We start from the raw sequence: 27,805 nt of genomic DNA, 5'->3' as shown, positions 1-27,805 counted from the left end.
TTTTTCATTTATTTATCCATTGGCAAGCATTATGAAATCAGGAAAGGTGCTAAATTAAACAATAGCTGCAGTTGACTTTCATGTGTTAAATTGACGTTCTTTCTCAAACACCACGAGAATTCTCTGATGATGACACGCCACTTGCTCTTATAAAGCAGCACGTGAGCATCTCTGTAAAAGACTGAAAATTTGAGGATGACGTGCCCAAAGGATCTGTGGCATTTGGGGCTGAGAGAGCGCGCTTCTCTCACTGAATCACAGCGCTGCTGTGAGTATGTGCTCTTCATAAGCGAGTTACTCCTTATTAACGATCTGAGACCCGAGAAATTCTCCTCATCATCTTAATACTGGCAGCGAATATCGACGATCTCAGCGCTGAACCGTGCGCGCGACCTTCATTCAGCGGAGTGGTGTTAAGCTGACACCCGATGTAAGCGGTGTCACCCCCGGGGTACTTTTAGGATGCAGAAATCACCTGTGGAGAATGCCAGCTACCTCTCAAAATACTTCTTCTGGTAAGATGCAACCAAAATAAGAAATGTTTTAAATGTTTTGTGTATCCACATTTGTACTAACAACAACAAAATGTTATGCTTTAGACACGTGTGTTTAAATACCAGAGATAGTTTTCTAGTTTATTCACACGTGAATGCTACATAAACTACACCTAATGACTGATATATTCATAGAAACATTTTAATAACAGCCACGTTTAATTTCAAACCACGTTCTAGAACTATGAAAAAGAAAAAGCTTTCTTATATTGCTTTACAAGTGTATGTATAGGCAACACCTTTTAACAGTGTTTTCGAACAACGCTTCTACAACCTCAAAGGTTCTAAAGTTACATTTTTAAATTTTACCAGGAGGCTACTGTAAATCACAAACAAATTGGGTTCGACTCGACCGAGGTGGTAACCATAGCAACAGTGCGCCGTTCCAATGCTTTCCTTCAGCTATTTAGAATTACATAACATAATTATCGTAAAATGTTTTGTTTGAAGTGTCTTTAAGGGCGCTAAAAGTTCACTTTAATTAAAAGAAATAACAATAATGAAGTTTTCAACGTTTGTTCTGACTTTACAGGTGGACAAACCCCATAATGAGAAAGGGTTTTAAAGAGAAACTGAGGCCATCGGATGTTTATCAAGCTCCTAGTAAAGATGCTGCAGACATCCTTGCAGAGCGTTTGGAGAAGTTAGTATTTGCGTTCTCACCTTTTACTGACACATTATTTAATCTGTGACTTAAAAAATGTTATTTAAAATCGATTAATTCATATAGATTTATATAGAAAAGACTCCATAATTCTGGTGAATAAAAAGTGTTTATTGCATTTCCAAATACATTCAGGTTAACTTGCATGAGCATTAAGGACAATTTCATATTTAAAAAATAACATATATTGACATTTCCTCTGTATTTAGTTGTTAATCACTGAGTATATTTCCTCATGTCTCCTCCATTCAGTAACTGGAACTGGAATGAAAGAACTTTGACTCACATTTTTCTGTAAAGTGAGCAAATTTACATAGTGAAGTGACACACAGTCTGGGTTTCTGTTGTGACTTTCAGTGTCCTCAAAGATCCTGTTACTCACCAGATCCAAATATCACACCTTTAGGTGTTTGTGTGATGTTTTTTGACAAAAGAAGGGAGAAAAGAAGAATAAAATGTAGGCAACCCCCTTAAATGTCACCCTGCCCATTCCAGTAAAGTTTCTCCCATGCCATGTCTCACATAAACCACAATACATCCATGCCAGTGCCCTGCTAATGGGCATCAAATTCGACCTTTTAAATTGCCAGGCCCCTGGTGAGTGATAGATGATGAGCATTTCTGTTATTCCTCTAATGTGCAGTACTGCTGGGAATTTGAATTAACAGGTTGGAGCAGTCTCTGCCGTTTCCTCATGCTTGTCAAAGTCTCTTTGCTCTGTTTAATAAGTTCGCTAAATCACCTTGGTTATGTTGGAGGGCACCAAACAATGTGGACCATACCCGTTCTATTGTGGGTGGGTGGATACTGTTTAACTGTTCCATTCAGTTTTCTCTCTTTCCCTAAACAGAGAATGGGACAGAGAAGTTGCATCTGGAAGGAAAAAGCCCAGTCTACTAAGAGCACTGGCACGATGCTTCATACAGCCTTTTCTGTTATTTGGCTTCCTCCTATATATAGGCGTAAGTGTCCAGATAGATTCTGTGTAGTTTCTTTTTGTTCTTTAATTGGAGTGTTGATCTCTAAATACAACAGCTTAGTACAAGAGAGAGTCCAAATGCATGAAGTGTATAATTGCTCATTTGTTGGCACATGGATAAATATCGTTGGCTCATTGGTATGAAGTTGTGTGATTCCTAGCTGTGTACTGCAGGTAACAATGCAGTGTGACTTTCCCGGGAAAGAACTTACAGCATCTGACTTCTTGCTAGATTTTCATCCACTGCTCATTTGTTTCATTTTTTGTTATTGGAAATACTTTGGACATCAATTTATATTGATGTTTTTCTGTAAATCGTAATTCTAAGTATGTAAATTTGTAAATGAAGATGCCACTTTCATTTGCTGTTTTTCAGGAGGCTACAAAAACAGTGCAGCCACAGCTTTTAGGGCGGATAATTGCGTCATTTGACCCGGTCCATGAACCGGAGAGAGCCAATGGTTACTTTCTTGCCTTTGGTCTTGGCTTGCTATTCATTGTCCGCTTTCTCCTGCTCCAGCCTGCCATGTTTGGGCTGCACCACCTGGGCATGCAGATCAGGATCGCACTGTTTAGCATAATCTATAAAAAGGTTTGTGTCTAGTTTTCTCTGTCTACTATCATCTGTCCCCGACACCAATATCATTCCTTAAAATTTGGGCCATCTATACTAGCACAAAATATACAATAAAATGACAGTATATTAAAATAACAGCATATGAATTTCTCCTAATCTTGACCCTTAGACCTTGAAACTTTCTAGCCGAGTTTTGGACAAGATCAGCACAGGTCAACTGGTCAGTCTGATGTCAGCCAACCTGGGCAAGTTTGATCAGGCAAGTATGAGAAGAGCAAATTACATATGTTTTCTGGATGGTAGGTCACCTGTGATACTCTTAAACACAACAGAATGTAATGTTTTTAAAAAAACACCTGTGAAAAATTGCAGTACATTGGGCACTAATTTTACAGACATTTTTTTTAGAATGCATACATAACACCATTCAAAAGTTTTGGTTGGTAAGATTTTTTTAATGAAAGAACTCTTTTAAATGTTCACCAAGATTGCATTTATTTGATTTATTCAATGATACAATAAGAACAGTAATATTATGAAATATTATTACAATTTAAAATAATTGTTTTCTGTTTGAAAATATTTTAAAATGCAATTTATTTCTTTAATGGCAAAGCTGATTTTTCTTTAGAAATCATCCTTATATGCTGATTTGGTGTTCAAGAAACATTCCTCATTATTATCAATGTTAAAAAACTTTTAACATTTAATAAAAAATAAAGAATATTTTTGTTGAAACTGTGATAAAAAAAATTCAGCATTCTGTAATGAATAGAAAGTTCAGAAGAACAGCATTTGCTTGAAATAGAAATCTTTTGTAAGAATGTAAAAGTCTCTACTGTGTTTATTTCTTTCAAAAAATAAATCAGACTCACACCAAACTTTTTTAACGGTAGTGTGTATATGGCCAATCTGTATAGAGGCTAACCATTAGAATATACTGCTGCTAACATGTAGCATCAAATTTAGCATAATGCTTCAGTGGGGAGCATAGCTGAACTCTGGAACTTCCTAAGAAGGTAGAGCCAATGTGCTGAATATTGATAAACTCTGTAAGTGGTCTGAAGCAATTAGCACATTTGTTTAATGTGGGTTCTTCTAGTTTCCTTTCCTTGGAATGTGTGAGATGGTTTTGTTATGTTTTGTACCACTGCAAATGTGCAGAAGCTCCTAGGTGTCAGCCTTTAACGTAAATAAATAAAAAAAAAATTAATTAATTTAATACAATGCATGTTGCATTTCTTCTTTTTTTTATATAGAGCCTGGGTATGGCCCATTTTGTATGGATATCACCATTGCAATGCATCCTGTGTACAGGGCTTATCTGGGAACTCATTGATGTCAATAGCTTCTGTGCACTTGCCGCTATCTCTTTGCTGGGTGTCTTTCAGGCCTTTCTCTCGCATAAAATGGGTCCTTACAAGTAAGTCTCAAATTTGCTGGTAGCCTACATCCTAACACCAAAAAGTGAATCTTGCCCAAAGATATTCCCATTGTCAGACTCAAACTGGCACAGCTTTGTTTTAGAGATATCCCTCAAACTATGCTCCCACAGAAACACACATTCCAACTGTGATTCATGGTGGTTAAAGGTTTTGAAAAGTTTGGACAGGTAGTTCACTTCTTCCTCTGTAATCAGGGGGCTGGTTAGCTTTGTGCCTTTGAGAAATGTAAACAGTGTCGGTCAGAACCGCTACTAAGACAGATTGCCACACACAAACAAACGCACAATCAAGTTTAATTCAGTATGTATATTGTCTGTATTCAGTGCCTTCCCTCATGAGACGCCATCATAGATATTAGTCAGATGTATTAAACACCTACATTGAAGTTTATTATGTACAGGATATGAAGTTCTGTAAGAACAGACACATCATTCCAATTTTATGCCTTTTTCTGCTTTTCTTTAGAGCACAGAAGGTGCTACTGACTAACAAACGGTTGGCTCTGACATCAGAGATCATGGAGAACCTGCATTCGGTGAAGGCCTATGGCTGGGAGGAGATAATGGAGACCCTCATCAAGAACATTAGACAGTAAGACTGAACAGTTTTGTAGGATGTTCACTTGTTAAAAAACAAGTCAAACTCTGTTTTTTGCTTTAACACAGTGAATAGCCTTGCATAGCCAGGCCTTTGACAATCAAGAAGAGATCGTCTGATAAACTTTTTTTTAAAACGTGCCATTTAGGGGCATATTTATCTGCACTGGGAAAAAATAAAAATAAATGAAATTAGAGGAAAGTAAATATATAATGATACCTCTAATAGGTACAGCTGAAGAAAAATATATATTGATGTTTAGATATAGAAAGTTGGTACACTACCTTTTAAACCTTGGAGTTGGTAAGATTTTAAAATATTTTTTAGAAGTCTCTTATGCTCACCAAGGCTGCAATAATTTGATAAAAAAAATATGGTATATACAGTAATATTGTGAAATATTGTTATAATTTAAAATAGCAGTTTGCACAACTCCTTGTTCAAGCTTTTGTTCTGTCCAGGCTGGACTATGCTCTATTGGCAGGACTTCCAGCCAGTTCTATCAAACCTTTACAATTAATCCAGAATGCGGAAGCAAGTTTAATTTTTAACGAGCCTGAAAAGAATACACGTCACACCTCTGTTCATCAATTTGCACTGGCCACCAATAGCTGCTCGCATAAAATTCCAGGCATTAATGTTTGCCTACAAAACCACCACTGGCTCTGCACCCCTTTACCTAAATATATTACTTCAGACTTATGTTTGTAATTAAATGTTCCCTCCTGGTGGAATGACCTGCCCAACTCAGTCCGAGTAGCTGAGTCCTTAGCAATCTTCAAGAATCGGCTAAAAACACATCTCTTCCATCTTTATTTGACCCTCTAACTCTAGCACTCTCTATTCTAATTATTTTCTTTTAAAAAAATAGTAATAAATCTCCCCTTTTAGACTTGCACTCTATTCATTTACTAACTTAAAAAAAGTTAATTTTCTTAAAAAAACACTAGCTTCTCTGTTCTTTTTGTATTCCATTTGTTTTCTTTTTATTTATTATACAATTAACAAAAGCAAAAAAAGGGGCCTCTAACACTAGCTTGCTCTATTCTTTTTCTATTCTATCTGTTTTCTTTTTATTTATTATTGGAAAACTATGGCAAATTTAGTCAACCCAAAACTATGAAAAAAAATTGTTTCCAGGTTAATTGATAAAAACAATGAGTTTGCCAAACTGAGAAGTGCTTTTCTTTGTGTGTGTGTGTGTGTGTGTGTGTGTGTGTGTGTGTGTGTGTGTGTGTGTGTGTGTGTGTGTGTGTGTGTGTGTGTGTGCAAAATGCGACAGACAGGGTGGATCATAGGTGTGCTGTCTCAAACAGAGAATACTAAATGAGTGATTTAATTAAAGTTAATATTAAGAGTTACAGTTGGTATTTCAGTTAATTACTTTTCTCTCCTAGTCCTTTTATTCCTACTTCTAGATTAATTGAAGTTTTTTTATAAGAGATTTTGGATCAGAATAGTTGGTCTGGATCAGAGAAACCTGAAGCCACAGTCTTCTACTGTTTCTCTGTAGTATTACATTTATGGCAGCACACGGTATGCCTTTGTGTTTTTGTTATCAGCTCAGTCTCGGAGAATCAATGTGTAGTTGTTTTTAGCTATTTGATATCTCATGACACAGTCTCCAAATATCCTACTCATCTGGCATTCTTTTTCAAGGCAAGTCAAGGCAAAGCAAGTTTATTTATATTGTTTATTTAATGTAGTTATTAATATTGTTTATTTATTTACATTATTTCACACACAATGGTAATTTAAAGTGATTTACTTAAAAAGGATTCAAAATAATTATAAAATAATCATAGAATATGCAAAAGGAATACAAATTATGATAAAAGCAAAGTTGTGTAAAGATCTGAGGGCTGGTGTGATTTGCTCAGATTTTCTGGTTCTGGTCAGAATCCTGGCAGAAGTGAGCTGCAGCTTTCTGAAAAGTTTGGTGAGGAGTCCATTACAATAATCCACCCTGCTAGTGATAAGAGCATGAACAAATTTTGACTGGAAACAAAACATCTAATCCTTGCGATATATTTTAAGATAATAATATGTTGATTTAGTTATTGCTTCGACAAGACTACTGAAACTTAATGTCTGACTCCAGAATAACACCAAGATTCTTGACTTGATTTTTTTTTTGACCCCCTAGAGTCATCTTGAGAACTTCATCTTTGTTTCAAAATGTAATGTCTTCAGTTTTCTCTTTGTTTAAGTGAAGAAAATTGTGGTGCATCCAACTGTTAATTTCATCAATGTATTCAGAGCAGAAGGTGAATCTGGATGCAGTACCGTTTCTAGGCATAGGTGAACTAGGCGGTCGCCTAGTTCACATTTGCAGTGCTCAAAACACCATTAAATCAATGGGTTCTGTCAGTGCTTTGGCAAGGTAACGTTTTTTTGCCATTCAATGAAGATAAATGTAAAATATTGGTACAGTAAAAAGTGCACAAAATCAGTATTTTGTTTAGATGTGTACGTTTTTGTACCAATGCATTGTTAAAGGATCAGTGTGTCATGTAATATTCCCATATAAAACTTTAACAGTCAATTAAAAAATATTGGTAAAGTAAAATTCTGTAATTCACAAGATCAATACATCCTTTATTAAACTGCTTTGTCGAATTTAACGCATCCTTAAGGAAGTGTCGAAATGCTGAATCAATTCATTCACTTCTAACAGTGCTTAAAGGGAGCAATGTCATACACCTAGAGGGCAGAGTGTCACATTATTTAAAGGGGAAGTTCACGTGTCAATGAGTAACAAAGAAATACTGTAAATAGCTGCATTCTAATTACTTTACTGATCAGGCTTGTGTCCAGTGCTAGCAAACTGAGTCACAATGAGCAAATTTTAAAAAATTAGTTGTTTTAATTTGACATTTTCCATTAAAAGACCTTCAAAGTTATGAATAATTGGTTGGAATCTGACGAAAAATGACTGAGCTACACCTGTTTGAAGTCGATGGAGTCAGCAAAGTAAATTAAGAGAAAAACTGTTTTAGAGTTTTCTGAGGGTTCCAAAGCAAAATCACCTATAACATTACATCTTTCCTCCATTTCTTTTCTTAATAATCATTACTAGATTAATATCAGCTTTTTTTTATTTTTATATTTATTGTTATAAATAATAACTGATGCAAAAAAGAACAAATATAGCAAAGAAAAAAGTGTATAGTGTAATACTTTTTCATTTTACATCTAAACATAAGCATTCAAGAAAAATAAATAATAAAATGTAAAAATCACTAAAGTGTGTTCATTCCAAATAAATTGATTATTAAAGCTACAAAAGCAGTTCAATCAGGGGCAGTGAGTGATTCCCTCTTATCTTTTATCGTGTGATTAACATTAATGTGACAGACAGCATGTATTAACATAGTATAATGCATGGATCTAATATAATGTTACACATCCGATGTTTTTTCCCAACAGTTTCCTAATTGTTCACTAAAGATATAACAGATTATATTTGCATATAATACTTAAATATATTTACCCTACTGTAAACCTGTGTATCGCCGTCGGTGTCATTTTATGTGTGTGCTTCGGAAGACAGTCAGTGCGAGGAAGTGAATGGAGAAGTCAAGTCAAGTCAAGTCTGCTTTATTGTCAATTCTTCCACATGTACAGTACATACATACAGAGAATTGAAATTGTGTTACTCTCAGACCCATGGTGCATACAGATAACACTAACAGTAGAGCCTAAAAATACAGATAGATACAGATAAAATATAAAATACATTATACAAATAAGGGCATGTAAAAAATTATAAAAATAAAAATAAAGTTAAATAAAGCAGCGCAAGGCACATGGCAGATAGAGTGCAAACCAGTGAGGTGAACAAAGGAGACTCCATTGAGGTGAACAATGGTGAACTGGAGACTCCGCAGTCTCCTCCCTGATGGCAGCAGACTGAAGAAGCTGTGTGACGCGTTTGTGGGATCACCTGCAATGCTGAGGGCTTTGCGAGTGAGAAAAGGTACTCCTCTCAGAGTACCTTAATAAAGCTACTTTTAGATGTTTAATTTTTTATTTGGAGCATTGGGATCTCTAGACGAGGGCGTAATGAACTCATTTTTGGGAAAACCTCAAATTGCTATTTAGCAAAAAATAAATAGCTGTTGCTATTTAAGATTTAAGTGTTTACATAATCAGTTTTATGTTATTTTGAGTTGGATGGGGCGCCAATAGGGATTTTGCCTAGGGCGTCAAAATGGCTAGAAACGGCCCTGTCTGGATGTCATCTGCATGGTTTTGATAGGCAATTTGGTTCTATCTCATTATTTGGCTCAGTGGGAGTATATACAGGTTGAACAAAAGTGGTCCAAGCATTGAACCTTGAGGGATTTGAGGGACATGTTTGTCATTCTTTCTTCTTCTAAATTGTGTGTAGGGATGAGGTGAAGTTGACCAGGAAGATTGGCTCCTTGCGCTACTTCTACAGCTCTGCATACTTTTTCTCTGCCATCTTTGTGATTGTGGCCGCAATCGTGCCTCATGCCCTCAGCCGTGGTATCAACCTCCGTCGCATATTCACCACTCTCTCCTACTGTATGGTGCTGCGCATGACTGTCACTCGACAACTGCCCGGCTCCATCCAGATGTGGTACGACACCATGCGGCTTATTTGGAAGATTGAAGTGAGTCCACTTTTGTGGTTGACACTTGTAGTGGAGCTTATGCAAATACAGTAAAAACTATATGCAAAAAGTTACGTTTTTGTTTACTTTAAGATGAAAATACTCAATGAGATTATTTAAGGAGTATTAATGATAATGCTAAATAATATCTGGTATAATATGAGTTCAAATTGAAACATTTCTGGATTGGTATTGATAAAGGGGAAACACTCCTCTGTACTAGGCTACTGTGTTTCTTAAGAAAACCCTGCTGGGCATCAGCATTTTATTGTGTAATGCTGTAAACTGTACTGAACTTAGATAGAAAGTTGTTGTTACTGTGGTCTTCTCTGTATTCAAAGCTCTACCTAAAACTTCAACTTACCTATTTTCTCAGAATTTCTTAGCAAGGAGGAATACAGGTTAATGGAATATGATCTCAGCATCACAGAGCTGGAACTTAAAGATGTGACTGCTTCTTGGGATGAGGTATAATTATGCATTCATAGTCTTTTGGATTAAGAACATGTTTCGTGGATTTAAATTCTGTCTCATTATTAGAAGCAGGTTTAGAGAACTAATTGCTATGCTCTTTATTGACTATTTTTCAGTCTATTTGAATTTTAATTACATGTTCAGTTCAGTAGCTACACAGCTAATTGAACTGAAGTCAACGATTAACCCTGAGTAAGTCAGGTCCTCCTTCTATTTCTGTAAATGTCCCATCATCCCTTTCCTATGGGAACATGGACAGTTTTGTGTCAGTGAGGTAGTCATGTACTTAAACTACACTAGGCGATAGTGTAAATTTTATTTCTTTTCAGCATTTAAAGAAAACAAGAGAAGGGATAAATATTTTTTGAACGCATTCAGTGTGCATGTGTAGTACAGTGTAAATCTGTATTTCTTCAGGGTCCTGGTGAACTTCTGGAAAGGATAAAACAGGAAAACAAAGCTAATGGCCAACACAATGGAGATGCAGGCCTTTTCTTTACTAACCTATATGTGACTCCCGTACTGAAGGACATCAGTTTGAACCTGAAAAAAGGAGAGATGTTGGCTGTTACTGGGTCTATGGGATCTGGGAAGGTAGGAGTGCTCGCCGTTGTTTTCAAACCTTTCGTAAATATATATCAATGCAAGTAGTACTGAAATGTAAAATAATATTTTTATTATTTATATATATATAAATTATATAAATAAATTGTATATATTAATTTCAGTTATTAATACAATTATTTATTTATTTAATTTACAATTTATTTTATTTCAAGATTAAAGAAAAAATTCATAAATCAATTAATCAATCAATCAAAAATACTGTAGGAAAAGAGACTATAACTATAACAAATAATTCACAATTATTATAACAATTATAGTGAATAAATGAAAGACCAAGTAGACTACAGTGTGAAGCCTTTGATAAGCTTGAAAATAAGCTAAAATATAAAAGGTTGAGTAAAGCTTGCTGTTTAAGAGAAAGCAAACATTTGCTAAAAGGAAACTGTAAGGTTGTCATTGTTCAGACATAATGCCTGTATTTATAGAGCTCATTGTTGATGACCATTCTTGGGGAGCTGGTTCCATCCTCTGGGAAGATCCGACACAGTGGTCGAATCTCCTACTCCTCCCAAACAGCCTGGATCATGCCTGGCACCATTCGAGACAACATCCTTTTTGGTCTGACCTATGATGAGTATCGCTACAAGAGTGTGGTCAAAGCATGCCAGCTTGAGGAGGTACTGACAAATTAATGTTCTTCAGTCCACTCTTTGTCGCTCTCATTTCCTTACTTTTACTCCCATCTCCAGTTTCTCTCCCTTTTTCTCATTTGTATTTCAGCCCCTCAGTCTACAGTTTATTGCTTGACCTCACTCATCTTTTCCTCAAACTAACTAATCCTCCTCTTTGTCTTCTCTCATGTTTTTTGGCTCCTTGTTTGCTTCTGTTTCTGTCTTCCCTCTCTCTCTCCCCTTTTCTGTTTCTCCCTCTCTCTTTCTACATGGAATGCTCACCTGGCAGTTGAACTGAGAACCTTTGTTAGACGTAGAACTGTGTCATATTACTCTGCTCATGGTTTTCTCCCCTCACCCTCAATCTCTTGATACCAAATCAGCCAATTGTGTGCAGCTATCAGCAGCCGAAGTGTTGAGTGACAGGCCCCTTGTTTAATTGAGTCTTACATGAAAGGACGGTCAGCAGATCTGCTGAGAACACATTCATATCCAGGCATTAGGCTGAAGTGTGAGATTTATCTGTGCTAGTGGATGAAATTTGTCTAGTGAAAATCATATTGCGAGGCTTTGCAAACACTGCAAAAACTTAAATTATATTCACAAAGATAAAGATTTCACATTTTCACAGAATATGTAGTGAATAATTTTTTTCATTATATTTTTCACCAAACTGGCAAACATATGCTTTTTTTTTTTTTTTTTGCTTTAAGCATAAGCAGTTTAGCTAATTGTTTTTTTTTTTTTTTTTGCTCTGTAAAAAGTATATTCTTTATAGGTAAAAGCACATTTTATATATTATTGTAATATAATATTATATATATATATATATATATATATATATATATATATATATATATGTATGTATGTAGAGAGAGAGAGAGAGAGATTATTTTCTTAGATGTTTAACTGTAGTTAATTAACAGTGTTTTTCTGAATGGTGAACCTGGGACATTTACAGTCTGTCTCAGTTCCCATGTTTCACATAGGGAGAAAAGTAAATGTGCTTCACTCAAACAAAGCATGTTTTCACAGTAAATGGTGATTACAAGCACAATTTATGACTGTTTGTTACGAAACATCCAGACTCTAACAACAGAAGATATTATGGAGCAGTGAGAGGTGGCTATTGTCATCACAATGGTAGGCTAGGCCATAACAACAGAGTATGAGTAGTTAGCCATTTATGTGCTAACTAGCAAGACGCTACAAAGTATTGTTATTTTCTGTACATAATGAGTCTTTATTCAGTGTATGCCGATAGATCAAGATGCAGACACTTACGTTTTCCCAGTGTACTTAATCTTCTGACTTATGAGTTAGAAACAAGCTCTCAGCGAGATTAGCAGGATCTAATAAATGGATTTGTGGAGTGGAAAATGTAAAGTGGAAACACCCAAGTTTAGTGGGCTTTTGTTGTTATCCATATAATTTCCTTTGTGGCACTGATATACTAGCATTTCAGTATTCATTTGTGTTGTGTCTGGGCAGTAAACCCTGGAATTTACATCTTAAAGACATGTAGGGCTCCACTCATTTGTTTGTGTAGGGTTTTAAAATCTTTCTCACTGCATCACTTCATTTAATTATTATTTTTAATGCTCCTTCAACGGACAAACAGAGTTGATGACAAGGTAAGTACTTCCTATGTGAGAACTATACATCTTATGTGGTATGTGGTCCCTGTTAAGCAGAAAAAAAAAGCTTAAACCAGCCTAATGTAATCAGTCTGGTCTTCTGGTTTTAGAGAGGTTTTGGGAACGTGTCAGCTAGCCAGGCTAGCCAAGCAATAAAACTAGCTGAAGAATACCGTAAACCTTAAGACCAGCAAACCATCTTAGGGTGGTTTAATTATTTTTTTAAGCATGAGTGTTTCCATTAATTTATGTCAAAAAGATTTTTAAGCACCAAACAGACACAGTTTACCAACTTCTGCTGTAAGTGTGTGTTGTCTTGTATGTGTCACAGTGTACTTCAGAGCTTTGTAAAAGCATGTGGTGGTTGGCTTTCCCTAAATCTTCTTACTCTCCTTTGTTGTGTAATGTCTTACTGTCCTTTGCTCTGTATGATGATGTTGTTTTTTTTAATAGGATCTGGCTGCTCTTCCTGAGAAGGATAAGACGCCTATGGCAGAGGGGGGTTTAAACTTGAGTGGGGGTCAGAAGGCACGTGTAGCTCTAGCCAGGTATGTCACACATTTCCTCACCTACACTTGAACATCTCTCAACTCCTCAGATGTACACAAGCACCTGTTGTTTAAGCCACGCTAGATTCCTCACTTGCCCCATGTCTGGTCTTTTCCACAGAACTTTAGGGAAGAAAGTAAATCATATACATAAGGCTTTTTAATGACTGTCAAAACACATGGTTACATCACATCAGGAAGTTTGTTCTTGGATCTCTCTTGGATATACATGGCCATAAACTCAATACAATTATGAAGCCATAAATAAAATGGGACTTTGAAAAGCTTTTATTGTTTGTTTGTACGAAAGCTTCCTATAAATAACTGTAGTTATAGTTACTAACTATTAAAAAACTAAATGATTTAATTTAAGTTTATTAAATAACTTTATTGAATGATCAGATTTGAAATAGTTAATAATAACTCAAAATTTTAAGTAATATAATTTTTTTTTTCTGGACAGGGCTATTTACAGAGATGCTGATGTTTACCTGCTTGACGCACCATTTACTCACCTGGATATTGCAACAGAAAAAGAAATATTTGACAAGTATGTATATGGATTAAATTAACTGATTAACTGCCTTATTTTCTGATGCTGTACCTTTGGGATCACAATTTCTGTCTGTCCAAAAGTAATAAAAAAATAATTTTTATCACCCCCATCTTTTTAGATGTTGTAGAAACATCTTGTCCATATAAAGTTAATAGAGTGCAACACAGTGCTTCATGGGATTGTAGTTTTTTCCCTCAAGTACCTTATCTATTTTTTTGTCCGATTTTAAAATTATTTTTTGCTTCAAATCAAAGTTTGTAATGTTGTGATTTACCAGTTGCTATCTTTGGATAATAGCTTATGATTCTTAAACTAAGGCTTCTTCTAAAAACCAAAAATATTTCCAGAATCAAAAGTGGCCAGGTACTGTTATGCTCTGAACACAAATAGCAAATGAATTGTAGCTTCTTACTAATAAACGGGACTAAATTGAAAAGAGATGACAATACTGAAGGTAATTTAGTTTAAATGTCAGAAATATTGCTGTATAACCTCATTTTTATGTATTTACCCAGATGTCTGTGTAAGCTGATGGCCTCTAAGATGCGCATCTTGGTAACAAATAAGATTGAGCATTTAAAGCGGGCTGATAAGATCCTACTGCTCCACAACGGTGAAAGCTTTTTCTATGGCACCTTTTCAGAGCTTCAGTCAGAACGGCCTGATTTCAGCTCTTTGCTTTTGGGTTTGGAGGCCTATGACAATTTCAGTGCAGAGCGCCGCTGCTCCATCCTCACAGAGACTCTCCACCGTGTCTCGGTGGATGAGAGCGCAGGCATGCGACCTGAACGCTCAGCTTTTCGCCAGGTGGCCCCATCCATGCCCGTGTACATAGCTGAAAGAAAATCTTCAGTTATTGTCAATACTCTCGGAGCAGCTCGTAAGGCGTCCTTCATTCACATACCTGAAGAAGAGGTTCGGAGGACATTACCTGACCGTAAGTTCTCCCTGGTACCAGAGAATGAGCTAGTGGATGAGTCCTTTATGGGAAGTGACGTGTATCATAACCACGGAGTGCATATGGCTGGTCAGAGGAGGCAGTCGGTGTTAGCTTTCATGACCAATGCACAAGGCCAGGGCCGTCGTGACCAACTTCAGTCATCTTTCCGCAGACGGCTGTCCGTCGTGCCTCAGAGCGAACTGGCATCTGAGCTGGACATCTATACTCGCCGCCTGTCAGACAGCACGTATGACATCAGCGGGGTCCTAGAGGAAGAGAACACTGAGGTGTGGAAAGTTCTTGAACATATGACTTTACATACTAGGCTTTAAAGGGATAGTTCATCCAAAAATGAAAATCACCCCATGATTTACTCACCCTTAAGCCATCCTATATGTATATGACTTTCCTCTTTCAGACGAATACAGTCGGAGATATATTAAAAATGTCCTGGTTCTTCCAAGCTTTACAATGGCAGTGAATGGGGGTCAAGATTTTGAAGTCCAATAAAGTGCATCCATCCATCAGAAAAAGTGCTCCACACAGCTCTGGAGGTTTAATAAAGGCCTTTTGAAGTGAAGCAATGCATTTGTGTAAGAAATATTTCCATATTTAAAACTTTACAAACTAGCTTCCACTAACTGTCGTATGCATGTTCACAAAAGAGTGGTGCTTCAGTGACTGACGTAGGATGTAGGTGAAGCGTAAGCTCCGGTGAGAATATGCTAGTCTTGCGAGAACTAAGTTTTATTTACAACAAAGGAAAACCAGTCTCCTCTTGGCTTAAATCGAAATCCTCCATTTTTCTTTACAAATCCTCATTTTGTACTTCTAATTTGTGGCCGGTGTTTTGTTTTGCTCTCTCCTCTGTGCTTCCGTGTTTGTCTGAGATTATGCTACGCTTATGTCCTACAGTATGTCATCAGCTAGAACTCAATGCATCACTTCACTTCAGAAGGCCTTTATTAACCCCCCGGAGCCGTGTGGAGCACTTTTTTTGATGGATGGATGCACTTTTTTGGGCTTCAAATTCTCATACCCCATTCAGGCCATTTTTAATATAACTCTGATTGTATTTACCTGAAAGAAGAAAGTCATATACACCAAGGATGGTGTGAGGATAATTAAATCATGGGGTAATTTTCATTTTTGGGTGGAGTATCCCTTTAACTTCATCTGATTTGCTTCTCTTTGCAGGCATGCTTAGTTGATGAAATAGATGAAAAAGAGGAGGTATTTGAAACAACAAAGTGGAACACATACGTCAGATATGTGTCAAATAATAAAAGCCTTCTCTATGTTCTGATCTTCATCTTCCTTATTGCTGCAATTGAGGTAATCTTAATATTTTGTGCATGTATTCATAAACTGTATACTGACATGTTCTGCATTACAAATGAATAGTTTGCAATTATAAATATATTTTTTTAAAGAAATTCATTTTATTTAGCAAAGATGCATTCAGTTTATCAAAAGTGACAGTAAAAAGTTTTACATGGTTACAATAGATTTCTATTTCAAATTAAATTTGTTTATTTGAACTTTCTATTCATCAAAGAATCCTTAAAAACAATTCAGCTTTGCCATCACAGATATAAAATACATTTTACATTATATTACAATTAAAAAAAACAATTCATTTAAATTGTAATAATATTTCAAAATATTACTGTTTTTACTGTATTTTTTTATCAACTTGGTGAGCATTAGAGACTTCTTAGAAAAACATAAAAAAATCTTACAGACCCCAAACTTTTGAACAGTAGTGTACATCTAGATTTACTAACCTTAATTCTTCCTTGTGTGTTTTTAGGTTGCAGGATCTGTAGCAGGGATTTTTCTGATAACTGAGTAAGTATTTTTTCTTAGCTCATTTTCCAGTGATCTCTTCTAGGCTGAGCTAAACTCTTTCTTTGTCAAGCATTCTTCAGTAATAGTCTGGAATTTATTTGAATCAATCCACAAAATACTGCATTTTTAAATTTTTGTTGTAGTGAACTTTGGAATGAAGAGCACCAACGAGTTGAGCCAAATATGACAAAGTACTCCAATATGTCTTCACCTGGAAAAAACTATGCCATCATTGTGACCCAGACAAGCAGCTATTACATTCTCTACATCTATGTGGCGACGTCAGAGAGCCTCCTCGCGATGGGATTTTTTCGGGGTCTTCCATTTGTGCACACTATGATCACAATCTCTAAGAAACTGCACCAGAAGATGCTGCATGCTGTTCTCAGTGCACCCATGTCTGTGCTCAATACCATGAAGACCGGTCAGTGTTATCAAAAGCTGAAATAAGTAGTAGTAAACCTTATTTCCACAGGTCCCATTTCTGACTTTAATACATAATTTTTGCAGGCCGAATCATGAATAGGTTCACCAAAGACATGGCCACCATAGATGACATGCTTCCTCTCCTCATGTTTGACTTTGTCCAGGTTTGTGCCTCCTTTGATAAACTTTAATTGTCAAAAGCTTTGAATAGATGGGTAGATGAATTTCGATTTAGTGCAGCGTTACTCACTTTTGCATCTTGAGAGCTGACATTCTACAGAGTTCAGTTTCAGCTCTGATGAATTCAAACATCAGTACTATACAGCATACTAGACTACACAGCATACTGTGTCCCAAATCATAATATGTTCAAACTAGTGTGTCAGATGGACTAGGATGATTTCCTATAGGCTATTTAGTGATATCTCAAACACATGTATGTTTTTTGGGCCAATATTGCCCACACTGTCCTGCAGTATGGAAAAAGTTTAGACAAATATGAAGCTTCCTTGGCAGTGTTTAAATCAAAAAAAGATTTAGCATTCTTTATTTATTTGATAAAAAATACAGTAAAAACTGTCATATTGTGCAATATTATTGCACTTTTTAAATAATTAATAATTTAAAAAACAATTTCATATATTATTTTATTTCAATATATGATAAATATATAATAAAAAGTAACTTATTTATTTGATGGTAAAGCTGAATTTTCAGCAGCCATCACTTCAGTTTTCATAGTGACAAGATCCTTCAAAACATGCTGATGTGGTGCCCAAGAAACATTTGTGCTAGATTTTTTCCCCCTAAATTTTTGATGAGTAGAAAGTTCAAAATAACAGCATTTATTTGAAATGGAAATCTTTTGTAATGTTAAAAAAGTTATGAATGACTTGAAATAAAAGCAGGAGAGAGTCTAAACTTTGCTTTTTTCCTAACAGTTGACTGTGGTGGTGGTTGGATGTATTCTTGTGGTGTCCATCGTACGGCCGTACATATTTCTCGCAGCAACTCCCCTGGTTATTATTTTCATTGTGATGAGGAAGTACTTTCTCCGAACGGGTCAACAGCTTAAACAGCTGGAGACAGAAGGTAAGGCCAGACAATGTGTGCATTCTTTGCATGCAGTTGTTAGATACGTCTTTTCAGTTGGCAAAGGCATTCCTGACGCACTCGGCGTGCTGTTGTGTGGCTTGCTGCCAGGGACAAAAAGGCTAGTTAGACAAGGCACTGATGGGAGGTCAGTGTAAGGTCCAAAAACAGGGAAGGAGCAGAGGATGGATGAGTCAACCAGAAAGAGAAAAGGATATTTCAGAGGAAGTGGCATGGGCGTGAGGTCAGAGCTTTGTCTCTCGACCAATCATATATGGTCTGTTACATCTCTGAATAAGGCAGACCCATTTCTGTTGGTCTTTCTGTAACTCAGACAGGAAAAAACTCATGTTAGCTTCAGTTGTCGACGTTCTTCCTACTGTCAGCCTGTCCAGGGCCACCGAGAAAGCAGCTAGGGCTTTCCGTACTTTGTAATACTGGGTTAGCAAAAAACCCGACCTGGGATTTCCTCTGATGCTATCCTGATATCATTTACTCATCATCCACAACTGATGGGCAACAAGCTTCATGGCAGGGATCCCAGAAAACTACGCAATCCTATTGTTTTTAAAACAAGAGGAGCTAAAGGCATTGCGTTTTCTATAGAAAGGGAAAGGAATGTTTCAAGGAAAGCCGTATTGAATGAGAAAAATGTGATGATTTAATATCATTGGTAGCTGAACTTGTGGATTAGTTCATTTTGTTTATGAAGTCACCTGAAGGCCAAAGGACAGAGGGCAGGACTTTTATTTCTTCCTTCCTCTTCCTGATCCCTTCTGCTGTAGGAAATGTGTGGCACAGCTGAAGGCGAAATACAAACACTCAATATTGAGAGTTAAAAGTAGCAGGTGATATATATATATATATATATATATATATATATATATATATATATATATATATATATATATATTAACACGCACACAAAAATAATTTCCCAGAATGCATTACTTATGTTGAATTTCTGTGTTCAATTACATACTCATACATTACTGTTTAAAATTTAAAAGATTTTTAAAATGTTTTGAAAACAGGCTCTTAGACAGCCTGCCCTAATTTGATTAAAATTACCATACATTTTTTAAAACTGTTTTCTTTTGTAATAAATTCTAAAATTTATTTCTGTGATGCAAGCTGAATTTTCAGCAGAAATTACTCCGGTCTTCAGTGTCACATGATCCTTCATAAATCTTTCTAAAAAGCTGATTTGCCTCTCAAGAAACATTTTTATTATTATCAGTTTTAAAAACAGTTGCTTAATATTTTTGTGGAAAGTGATAACTTTTTTCCCCCAGAATTCTTTGATGAATAGAAAATTCAAACGTTGTTCAAACGGTTCAAATATTCAAACATTTATTTAGAATATAATTTTTGTAGCATTATGCTGTAAATGCCTTTACTGTCACTTACTTTTGATTTATTTAATGTGTCCTCGCTAAATATCATATTAACAATTAACATAATCATATATTATTCATTTATATATAGATGGGTGGTGTCAAGCTCCAAAATTACCAAAAAATCATCCTTAAAGTGGCCCATAGACCAAAATTATGTTTGAATTGGGCGCTACATGGAGGAATGCACTGAATGACTCTTTTGCATTGTTTGTCACACAAATATCGTGCTATCGTATTTCTTCAGAGGACTTAAAATTGAATATACACTGGTGTCATCTTTTATTCTTCAGCTCGTAGCCCCATTTTCTCCCACCTCATCATCTCGCTGAAGGGTTTGTGGACCATCAGGGCCTTTGAGCGGCAGGCCTACTTCGAGAACCTGTTCCACAAGACCCTCAACACCCACACGGCCACCTGGTTCCTTTACCTGTCGACCCTTCGATGGTTCCTCTTCCGCTCCGACATCATCTTTGTGTTCTTTTTCACGCTGACCGCCTGGATTGCGGTAGGAACCAACCGTAAGAGTGCTTCTCCATCTGTATCTAGGCAAGAGTGAACCAAGTGAACAGTAGAGCACGTAGAGTAAGCAGATGCCACTGTTTATTTGATGGTTCTCTGTGGGTCCAAAAAGTCAATGAATGCTTGATTTAGTGGGTTTTACAGACAATTGGTTTTATTAAGAGGTAATTGCGAGCAGTGCTTGGAAAATGCCTTTGAAGTGTAGAAGTGAGGTCACTGTGAGCAACCTTGTGCTTGATGTTTATACTTGCTTGTTGGTGCATGTGAATGTGTGTACGTTATTCCACAGAGGATAAACCTGGTGAGATTGGTATCGTCATATGCCTTGCAATGCTCATTCTAGGCACCTTCCAGTGGTGTGTTGCCACCAGCATTGCGGTAGATGGAATGGTACGTGCCTTTTTAGTTTTCCTCCCTGAAAACGGCATGTTTTTCAGGTGTTCTAGACTGCAGAAATTGTCCTGTTCTGTAATGCTGTTGAGTAAGTGAGCAACACTAACGGAGCATATCAAGGTGCAGAACATTTTGTTTGACCCTATTACGAGAATAGTTACAATCACACTGATATGCATTTATACAGTAGTACCGCTTTATTTTTGCCACATGGTGTAACTGTGTGCGCATTTGTATTTGCACACACAAACACAGAGGCTAAGCATCATTTAAAGGCTAAACAAACCACATGCATCTTGGACCTCAGTGGACCTGATTACATCATAGCTGTTCTAATCCTTCTTCCTCCAGATGCGTTCTGTTGACCGGGTTTTTAAGTTCATCGACTTGCCGTCTGAGACGCCCAAACTGGACAAAAGCAAATGCTCGGATCTAATTATTGAGAATGTCGATGCACAGGCTGACTCAAGCTGGCCCAACCGTGGTCAGATTGATGTGCAGAATTTAACAGTCAAATACACAGAAGGGGGTCACGCTGTCCTCAAGGACCTCTCCTTCACTGTGGAGGGCAGACAGAGGGTATGTAAGAGAAACTGCTCCTTAAAATACAAACATTAAATAGTTTCAGAAAAATAAATGCTAACATGCAAACCTTTCATCAAATTGTGCATTTTTTGAAAGTTTTGTCTCACAGCATGACATACAGTAACAATGGGCTATAGCTTCAATTCTGCTAGGTTTTAAACAGTGAGGTCCAAAAGTCAAATGCTATTAGTTAAAATGCTTAAAGGGTTGTGAACAACCTTTTTTTTGTACTATTCTCTGAGGTCCACTTATAATGTTATGAAGATTTTTACAGCAAAAAACATCATAATTTAGGCGTGAATAGGCGTGGCAGATCGTAGACTTGAAAGTAAACGCCCACTGCTATGATTGGCTAACAGTTGTATAGTTTGACAGCCTAAATCCTTCCTAGATGGACGCTGCTGTGCTTTAGGTTAAAAACACAAAAATACTCAGTACAACTGACAGAGCGATAGTGATTACATAATGTAAATAGTTACATCTTCTTTTAGTTTGAATCTTTCTGAAAATCCTGCATTGAATTGTTCCTTTTTCGTAAATGAATCTGCTGTAAAATGAAGTGAACAAAGGGCCAAGTTCTTACTGACACGGTTTGGAACTTCATTAAAAATAAAGTTCATTCAATAAAATTTATACATTTTTTTTCTGCATAGACCTGCATTTGCCGCTCTTGTCATTTACCTACTACATGCGTGAATCGGTGGGTGGGGCTAAACAGGCAGTGATGTAGAAGCAGGCGTTGATCTTCTGCGGAAGAAGGTTTAGCCACATTTGGCACAGTGGCACGTTTCACAAGCTGTCGTTTTGGCAGACTGGCCTCAGTATATGCTGTTTTTAGACTAACAAGAAAGTTTTGAGCTCTGAAATGTACAGAATGTTTTTATAGCAGAATGACCTCTTGCTGTATATGTCAAAAGATCAAGGGAATTTTGATTACTCAGTTCATGATCCCCTTTTAATTATTTTTTTCATTACAAATTGTATTCATCACATAAGCATCAAATTTGACCTTTTGTGTAAAAGAGTTTTGAAGTTCAGTAGGACAGTTTTGCTTATTTGATTAGTGGCCTAGAAATGTAAATAAAGAATCTAGAATTGGAAATGTTTCTTATTCATTTTAGGCCTTAATTTATCATTTATATATATATTACAAAATCTTAAAACTTTATTTCCATGTCTAGATGATATTTTTTTATCCCAAAGCTTTTATTTGTGGACTTTTGGGTTGTACTGCCCCACAAAGGTGAAATACAGTAACTACACCAACACTATCAATTGCTTTTGATATCAATTTTCATATATCTTTTTCTAAATCTATGTCACAGAACTTGATTTTGGACATAATTCAGTTTGACAAAATTACTGAATTCTGCCTTTGTAGAACAATGTACTGTAGGTGCAGCAGATTAGGTAAAGAACCTGAAGTGAGTCCCATGTCTTTTTCACACTTATTTCTGTGATGTATATTGTGAGAAATCCACGTGGAGAAGGGCTTCTAGTCCAAGCTTCTAACTGAATATGTTACAAGTCTTGCTGAAGATGTACTTCTATAGCATGTAAATCTGTTCACAGGTTTTGTTTCTTAGTGAAATTTGATCATGTGATCTTCTCCAGGTGGGTATCTTGGGCCGAACAGGTTCTGGGAAGAGTTCTCTGTTCAATGCTCTCTTGAAGCTGGTTTACACAGATGGTGATATCTCCATCGACGGGGTCAACTGGAGCAAAATGCCGCTTCAGAAGTGGAGGAAAGCCTTTGGTGTGGTGCCTCAGGTAACAGCGGTTCTGGAAACAGCTTTCATCCTCGCTCTTCATAACATCTCATGATGTATTTTTGTAAATATCTCCTTCCACACCACCACAGAAAGTCTTCATCTTTACTGGACCATTCCGCATGAACCTAGACCCTTACGGTTGCCATAGTGATGAGGAGCTGTGGCGGGTCACGGAGGAGGTGGGTGTCTCCAGAGCAAATGATCAATGACTGTGAGGTCAAGTGGTTTCATGACCATTTTTTCTAGAGCAATTCAAAGAAACTGGAAAAGCATTGTCTCTGCTGCTGAGACTATGGCAACACTTTATTTGCCACTGAGCAGTTAAGGGTGAAGGGTGTAATTTAAGTTTCAAACAAACTGGGTTGCCCTGACTCAAGCTCACACCACTGGTTAAGTTAATGCTGTCATGCTGGAACATGATTCTATTTGTAAAGTAAAATGATTTAAAATAGTATAGACAGCACATTTTTAAATAGTCAAATCACAATAAAATAAAGTAAAATAATAATAAATAACATTAATTATTAATAAATAAAAATAATAACCAAAGTAATCATTAAAAATAAAATAAAAGTATAAATAAAAGCAGTTATAATAAACTCCAAATACCACTTAAATATTACCTTTCTTAGCTAGCTATACATTTTCTATACCTAACAATGTTATAACAGAATCACCATCAAGGATAAGTGATTATATTAAGTGCAACATTTCGGTCATCCAATCTTTGTCAGTCATTTAAAAACATTTTTGAAATGAAGGTCGGGTTGCATTAAAAATATTAAGTTTTTGCAAGCTACGGTAGTGTGTGGAATTATTTGATTTGATAATTAGTTATCTTATACACCTACATACCAATTGTTTGGGTGTGTGAGGTTTCCTATTTGTAATTTATAAAACAAGTGACCTTTTCTAAAGCAAAACACGAGGTCATCTGGTTATCCGTTATGAACAATTATATGCTAACCCTCCAAAATGCTGTCATGTCGGGCACAGAAATTACACACTTCTTTTTGTTCTCTTGTTCTTAAGTTATAATTTAGGTATATATTTTTTTATGACAACAGTATTTATATTCTATGTAATTTTTATTTTTGAGTCATCAAAAATGATTGTTATTTTTTAAATCATTTAGGTGTAAAATATAGTGAGAATTCTAGTAGTAATATAAAAGTGACTATACAATATGACTATTATGAATGATCAACATAGAAATCATTAGGAATCATGTAGTGAATTGCATGGATGTCCTGTTCACGTCTTGTAAAATGCATAGACAATTTGCTGAAAGTATTTGCTTGATTTACAGTCATTTCTGTGTTCATGTGTGAGTCGGTCTCAAGACAGTGATTGAGCAGTTTCCAGATAAACTGGACTTTCAGCTGGAATACGGAGGTTATGTACTGAGCAATGGCCACAAACAGCTCATATGTCTGGCTCGCTCCATCCTCAGCGGAGCCCGCATCCTCCTCCTGGATGAGCCTAGTGCCCACCTCGATCCAATGTGAGTCCCAACACCACTGGCTGTTAAGCACAATTACAATGAATGTACATCATAGTAAATAATGGTGGGTGTGCTTTGTCTTTGGTTTCAGAACAATAAAGGTGTTAAAGAAGACATTACGACAGTCTTTCTCCACATGCACTATATTACTGTCTGAACACAAAGTAGAACCGCTGCTCGAGTGCCAGTCTTTCTTGGTAAGACTTTTGCACTACCTCTCTTCCATCAACACCAACTTAAAGGGAAAGTTCACTCAAAAATTTAAACTCTGCCATTAATTACTCACTCTCATGTTGTTCCAAACCCAATAAATAAAGGTTTTTTTTTTTATGAAATCCGAGAGCTTTCTGACCCTCCATAGACAGCAACACATGCGTTGTGGTACTCTTGTGAACGTGTGATGAAGACTGACATGAAATAAAAGAAATTGTTGAATAAACTAGTTATTTTTGTTTGATATTTAAGCTTAAATTTAAGATTTTTTAATAGCAATTATAGCCGTATAGCAATTCTTGTCTTTCCTTCCCCAAATTCGAGCCCTCCTGAAATCAATTTCAATCCTGATATAAATTCGATTTAATTTCAAAATGGCTTTTGGCATTTATTTATTTATTTAATTATGTCAAAATGGCTTCACAGACCATATTCGGACCAGAGTCTCCCAAAACCATCCTAAACTTGATCTTACGATCATCCCTCAAATATGCATAGAATGAACGTATGCACAGAAAACTCATGTACGCCTCTCTTTGAATTCCAAATGATCTTGAACTTCCACGCATATTAATGGTTTTGGCTCTCGGCTTAATTCATTTCATTAACATATAAAGATCACCAGTCATCGTCCAAATCCTTTAATTTAGAACAACATGCCAGTAACAAATATGAGTGCTGTCATGGATTTAAGCATTCACACACTCTAAGATCAACTGTGAGCATACTGTATGCACACTTTATAAAGGAGGCCCCAGGAAATATAATTACAATTGCAATTACAGGAACAAATATTTCAAAATATTACTGTTTTTAATATATTTTGATCAAATAACCATGGGGAGCATAAGAGACTTCTTTCAGAAAATAGCTTTAGCAGAGCTAAAAATATATTTTTCAAAGTTTGTCCTTGACTCCTCTGATCTCTGTTGCAGATGATGGACAAAGGTCAGGTGAAGACCTACGATTCCATTCAGAAGCTGCTGAATGAAACCAGTCACCTAAAGCAGGCCATAAGCCCAGCGGAGCGCCTTAAACTCTTCCCTCGCCGGAACTCCAGCATGCGCACCCCTCAGTCCAAACTCAGCTCTGTTACACAGACACTGCAGGAGGAGGCAGAGGACAATATCCAAGACACTCGTCTCTGACCGGCTCAAACTGGAATTCATACAGAAACAATCAAGCTTACAATGGTCTCCAAATGGTACATAATATTGGATGACCTATCATGAGAACATTTGACATTTATTATGAAAAAGATATGCATTTTTTTCTTAATGTCACAAGAGGTACTCAATATCCTCTCACAACGGGACACACAGTGAGGCCAGGAATAACTGAACACTATAAAAAATTGTATAATGTCACTTTTATGATTTATCTCGGTTCTTTTTTATTTGATCAAATCAAATGTATTATTCCCTTATTTTTCTCAGAACATTTAATTTATTAAGTTAACGCGTGACCAACGTCTGGCATCCTTTGAAAGCGCAGCAAAATGAGATCATATGAATCATGTAAATGGCAAAACAATTACTCTATTTTCTCATTTCTTTGTGCTTATCGTGGAACTAGGAAAGGCACAAACAAAAACTATGATGATTTTAAATTGTAAATATATATAAAACACTTTTCTTTGAAAAAAATATAATTTTTTTAACTCTTTTTTTTTTTTTTTTTTTTTTGTGTGGTCACCAGGAATGGCTCATTCCACTCTTATCTTATGTTATAGTGGGAAGCTTCAGAGGAGAGGACAGAAACATAGCTGGTGGTGATAAATGATTCAGTTTCAAACAAACACAGTGTTAGCATTAGCTGTGTGGAGAAAGAAAAGCCAAACGCTGAGGTGATGTCTAGCATAGTGCATTTTTAATTGTTGTTCTTGGAGGAAACCGGACAATTTCTCTGAACCTCATCCAACAACTATAATACATTTAAACATCAGAGGTCGACTATAATCTCTTCTGTACATATGAACAATACTGACTTTAAAATAATACTTGTTTATCCTAAATGTTCAATATAGAAGACAAATGAAAAGTTAATGCGTGCCGCTTCAGATTTCATAGTTGGGTTTCACAAAGTCAAAGTTCAAGCCAGTCACTGAGCACGCATGAGAGTAATTGAAAATACTAATTATGGCTTAACGGACAAAAACAAAATATCCTGTGTTCGCGATGGCGGTACTTATTGCCACATTCAGTTCATTTGGAAACAAGTGAAAAAATATGAACCAAAATTTAATATTACAAACAATATATACAGGTCTCACTTTCCCTTCAAAATTCCTCCAATGTACAAGCGCAATATCACACACACGCACACACACACACACTAATCTATACAACATTTAAGTTCCCAGTTCTTATTTACACATATTTGGTAAAACCCTGATTTTCAACAGTTTTTAAAATTCACCTTTCACTTATTTAAACATAAAACACGATTGATTGAAAATACAAAAAAAGCGAAAACACTACCAGCTCTTAACTTTGATCCAAAACATTTGACCTAAAAGGCAAATTGTAAATTGTTCAAGCAGTCTTTCTCTTGTTAGTTCATCGTACTTTTTTCCTCAGAGTTCTTTACTTAAACAGTTGAATATATTAAAACTATGGTCCCAAAGTACACAATGTAATATAGTGTAACAAGTATGGACAACATGTACAAATACTAAAATGCTGCCAACAGACTGAGGGCAAAGGGAGGGCAGTGGGAGGTGACTATCAACGGTTACTGTAGTTTTCATTACAGTTGGGGTCCAGGAACCAGATGTCGTTTTGTGAGAAGTTGGTTCTGTTGTTATGGGATGGGCGCTGCCTTGCTCTGCTGCTCGTGGAGGCTCTGCTAGGGCTGCTGCTGTGACTCTGAAGGGAACTGCTGCTGGAGGTGTTCACCTGCTGAACCCCTCTGCTGCTGGGGATGGGCAGATGCGATCTGGGCCTTGTCACTCGCCGAGGAGAAGTGTGACCACTGTCAATTTTTCAAAGAAAAAACAATATACCAAAAAACAACATTTTTAACAAAAAAAGTGGCGTATGCACCTTACACATGTGCTAAGTGACAAAAACTAGCAAGCGACCTTTTAAGCCAAATCCAATTTGAGCCCCTTTCACACTGTGATTCCGGCAAATACACGGGTAATGTGTCCCGGCATTTGTACCCGGGTCGCTAGATTTTGCACTTTTACATTGCCAGTGA

At 36.4% G+C, this 27,805-nt stretch overlaps 2 protein-coding genes across 2 annotated transcripts in view; one reads left to right on the top strand and one right to left on the bottom strand.

The window, feature by feature from the left end:
- The first annotated feature begins 124 nt into the window (after positions 1-124).
- On the top strand, positions 125-27,048 carry LOC109110485 (CF transmembrane conductance regulator). The gene is made up of 27 exons (XM_042744071.1): positions 125-515; positions 1,087-1,197; positions 2,069-2,180; positions 2,574-2,789; positions 2,944-3,033; positions 4,034-4,197; positions 4,685-4,810; positions 9,210-9,473; positions 9,843-9,924; positions 10,348-10,524; positions 10,983-11,174; positions 13,259-13,353; positions 13,817-13,903; positions 14,425-15,136; positions 16,047-16,184; positions 16,663-16,700; positions 16,844-17,124; positions 17,211-17,290; positions 18,068-18,218; positions 19,909-20,136; positions 20,427-20,527; positions 20,882-21,109; positions 22,730-22,885; positions 22,977-23,070; positions 24,220-24,391; positions 24,483-24,588; positions 25,540-27,048. The coding sequence occupies exons 1-27, from the start codon at positions 463-465 to the stop codon at positions 25,750-25,752; spliced, it is 4,467 nt and encodes a 1,488-aa protein (XP_042600005.1). The 5' UTR covers positions 125-462; the 3' UTR covers positions 25,753-27,048.
- The window catches only part of LOC109109982 (cortactin-binding protein 2-like), a 43,582-nt gene continuing 42,228 nt past the window's right edge, over positions 26,452-27,805 (bottom strand). Inside the window, exon 23 of the mRNA XM_042744070.1 lies at positions 26,452-27,585. Coding sequence (XP_042600004.1) covers positions 27,331-27,585 — 255 coding nt within the window. The 3' untranslated portion in view covers positions 26,452-27,330. The remainder of the gene's footprint in view (positions 27,586-27,805) is intronic.

Source organism: Cyprinus carpio, chromosome B18 (assembly GCF_018340385.1).
Source record: "Cyprinus carpio isolate SPL01 chromosome B18, ASM1834038v1, whole genome shotgun sequence".
NCBI lineage: Eukaryota > Metazoa > Chordata > Actinopteri > Cypriniformes > Cyprinidae > Cyprinus > Cyprinus carpio.
This window is presented reverse-complemented; position numbering and strand designations above follow the sequence as displayed.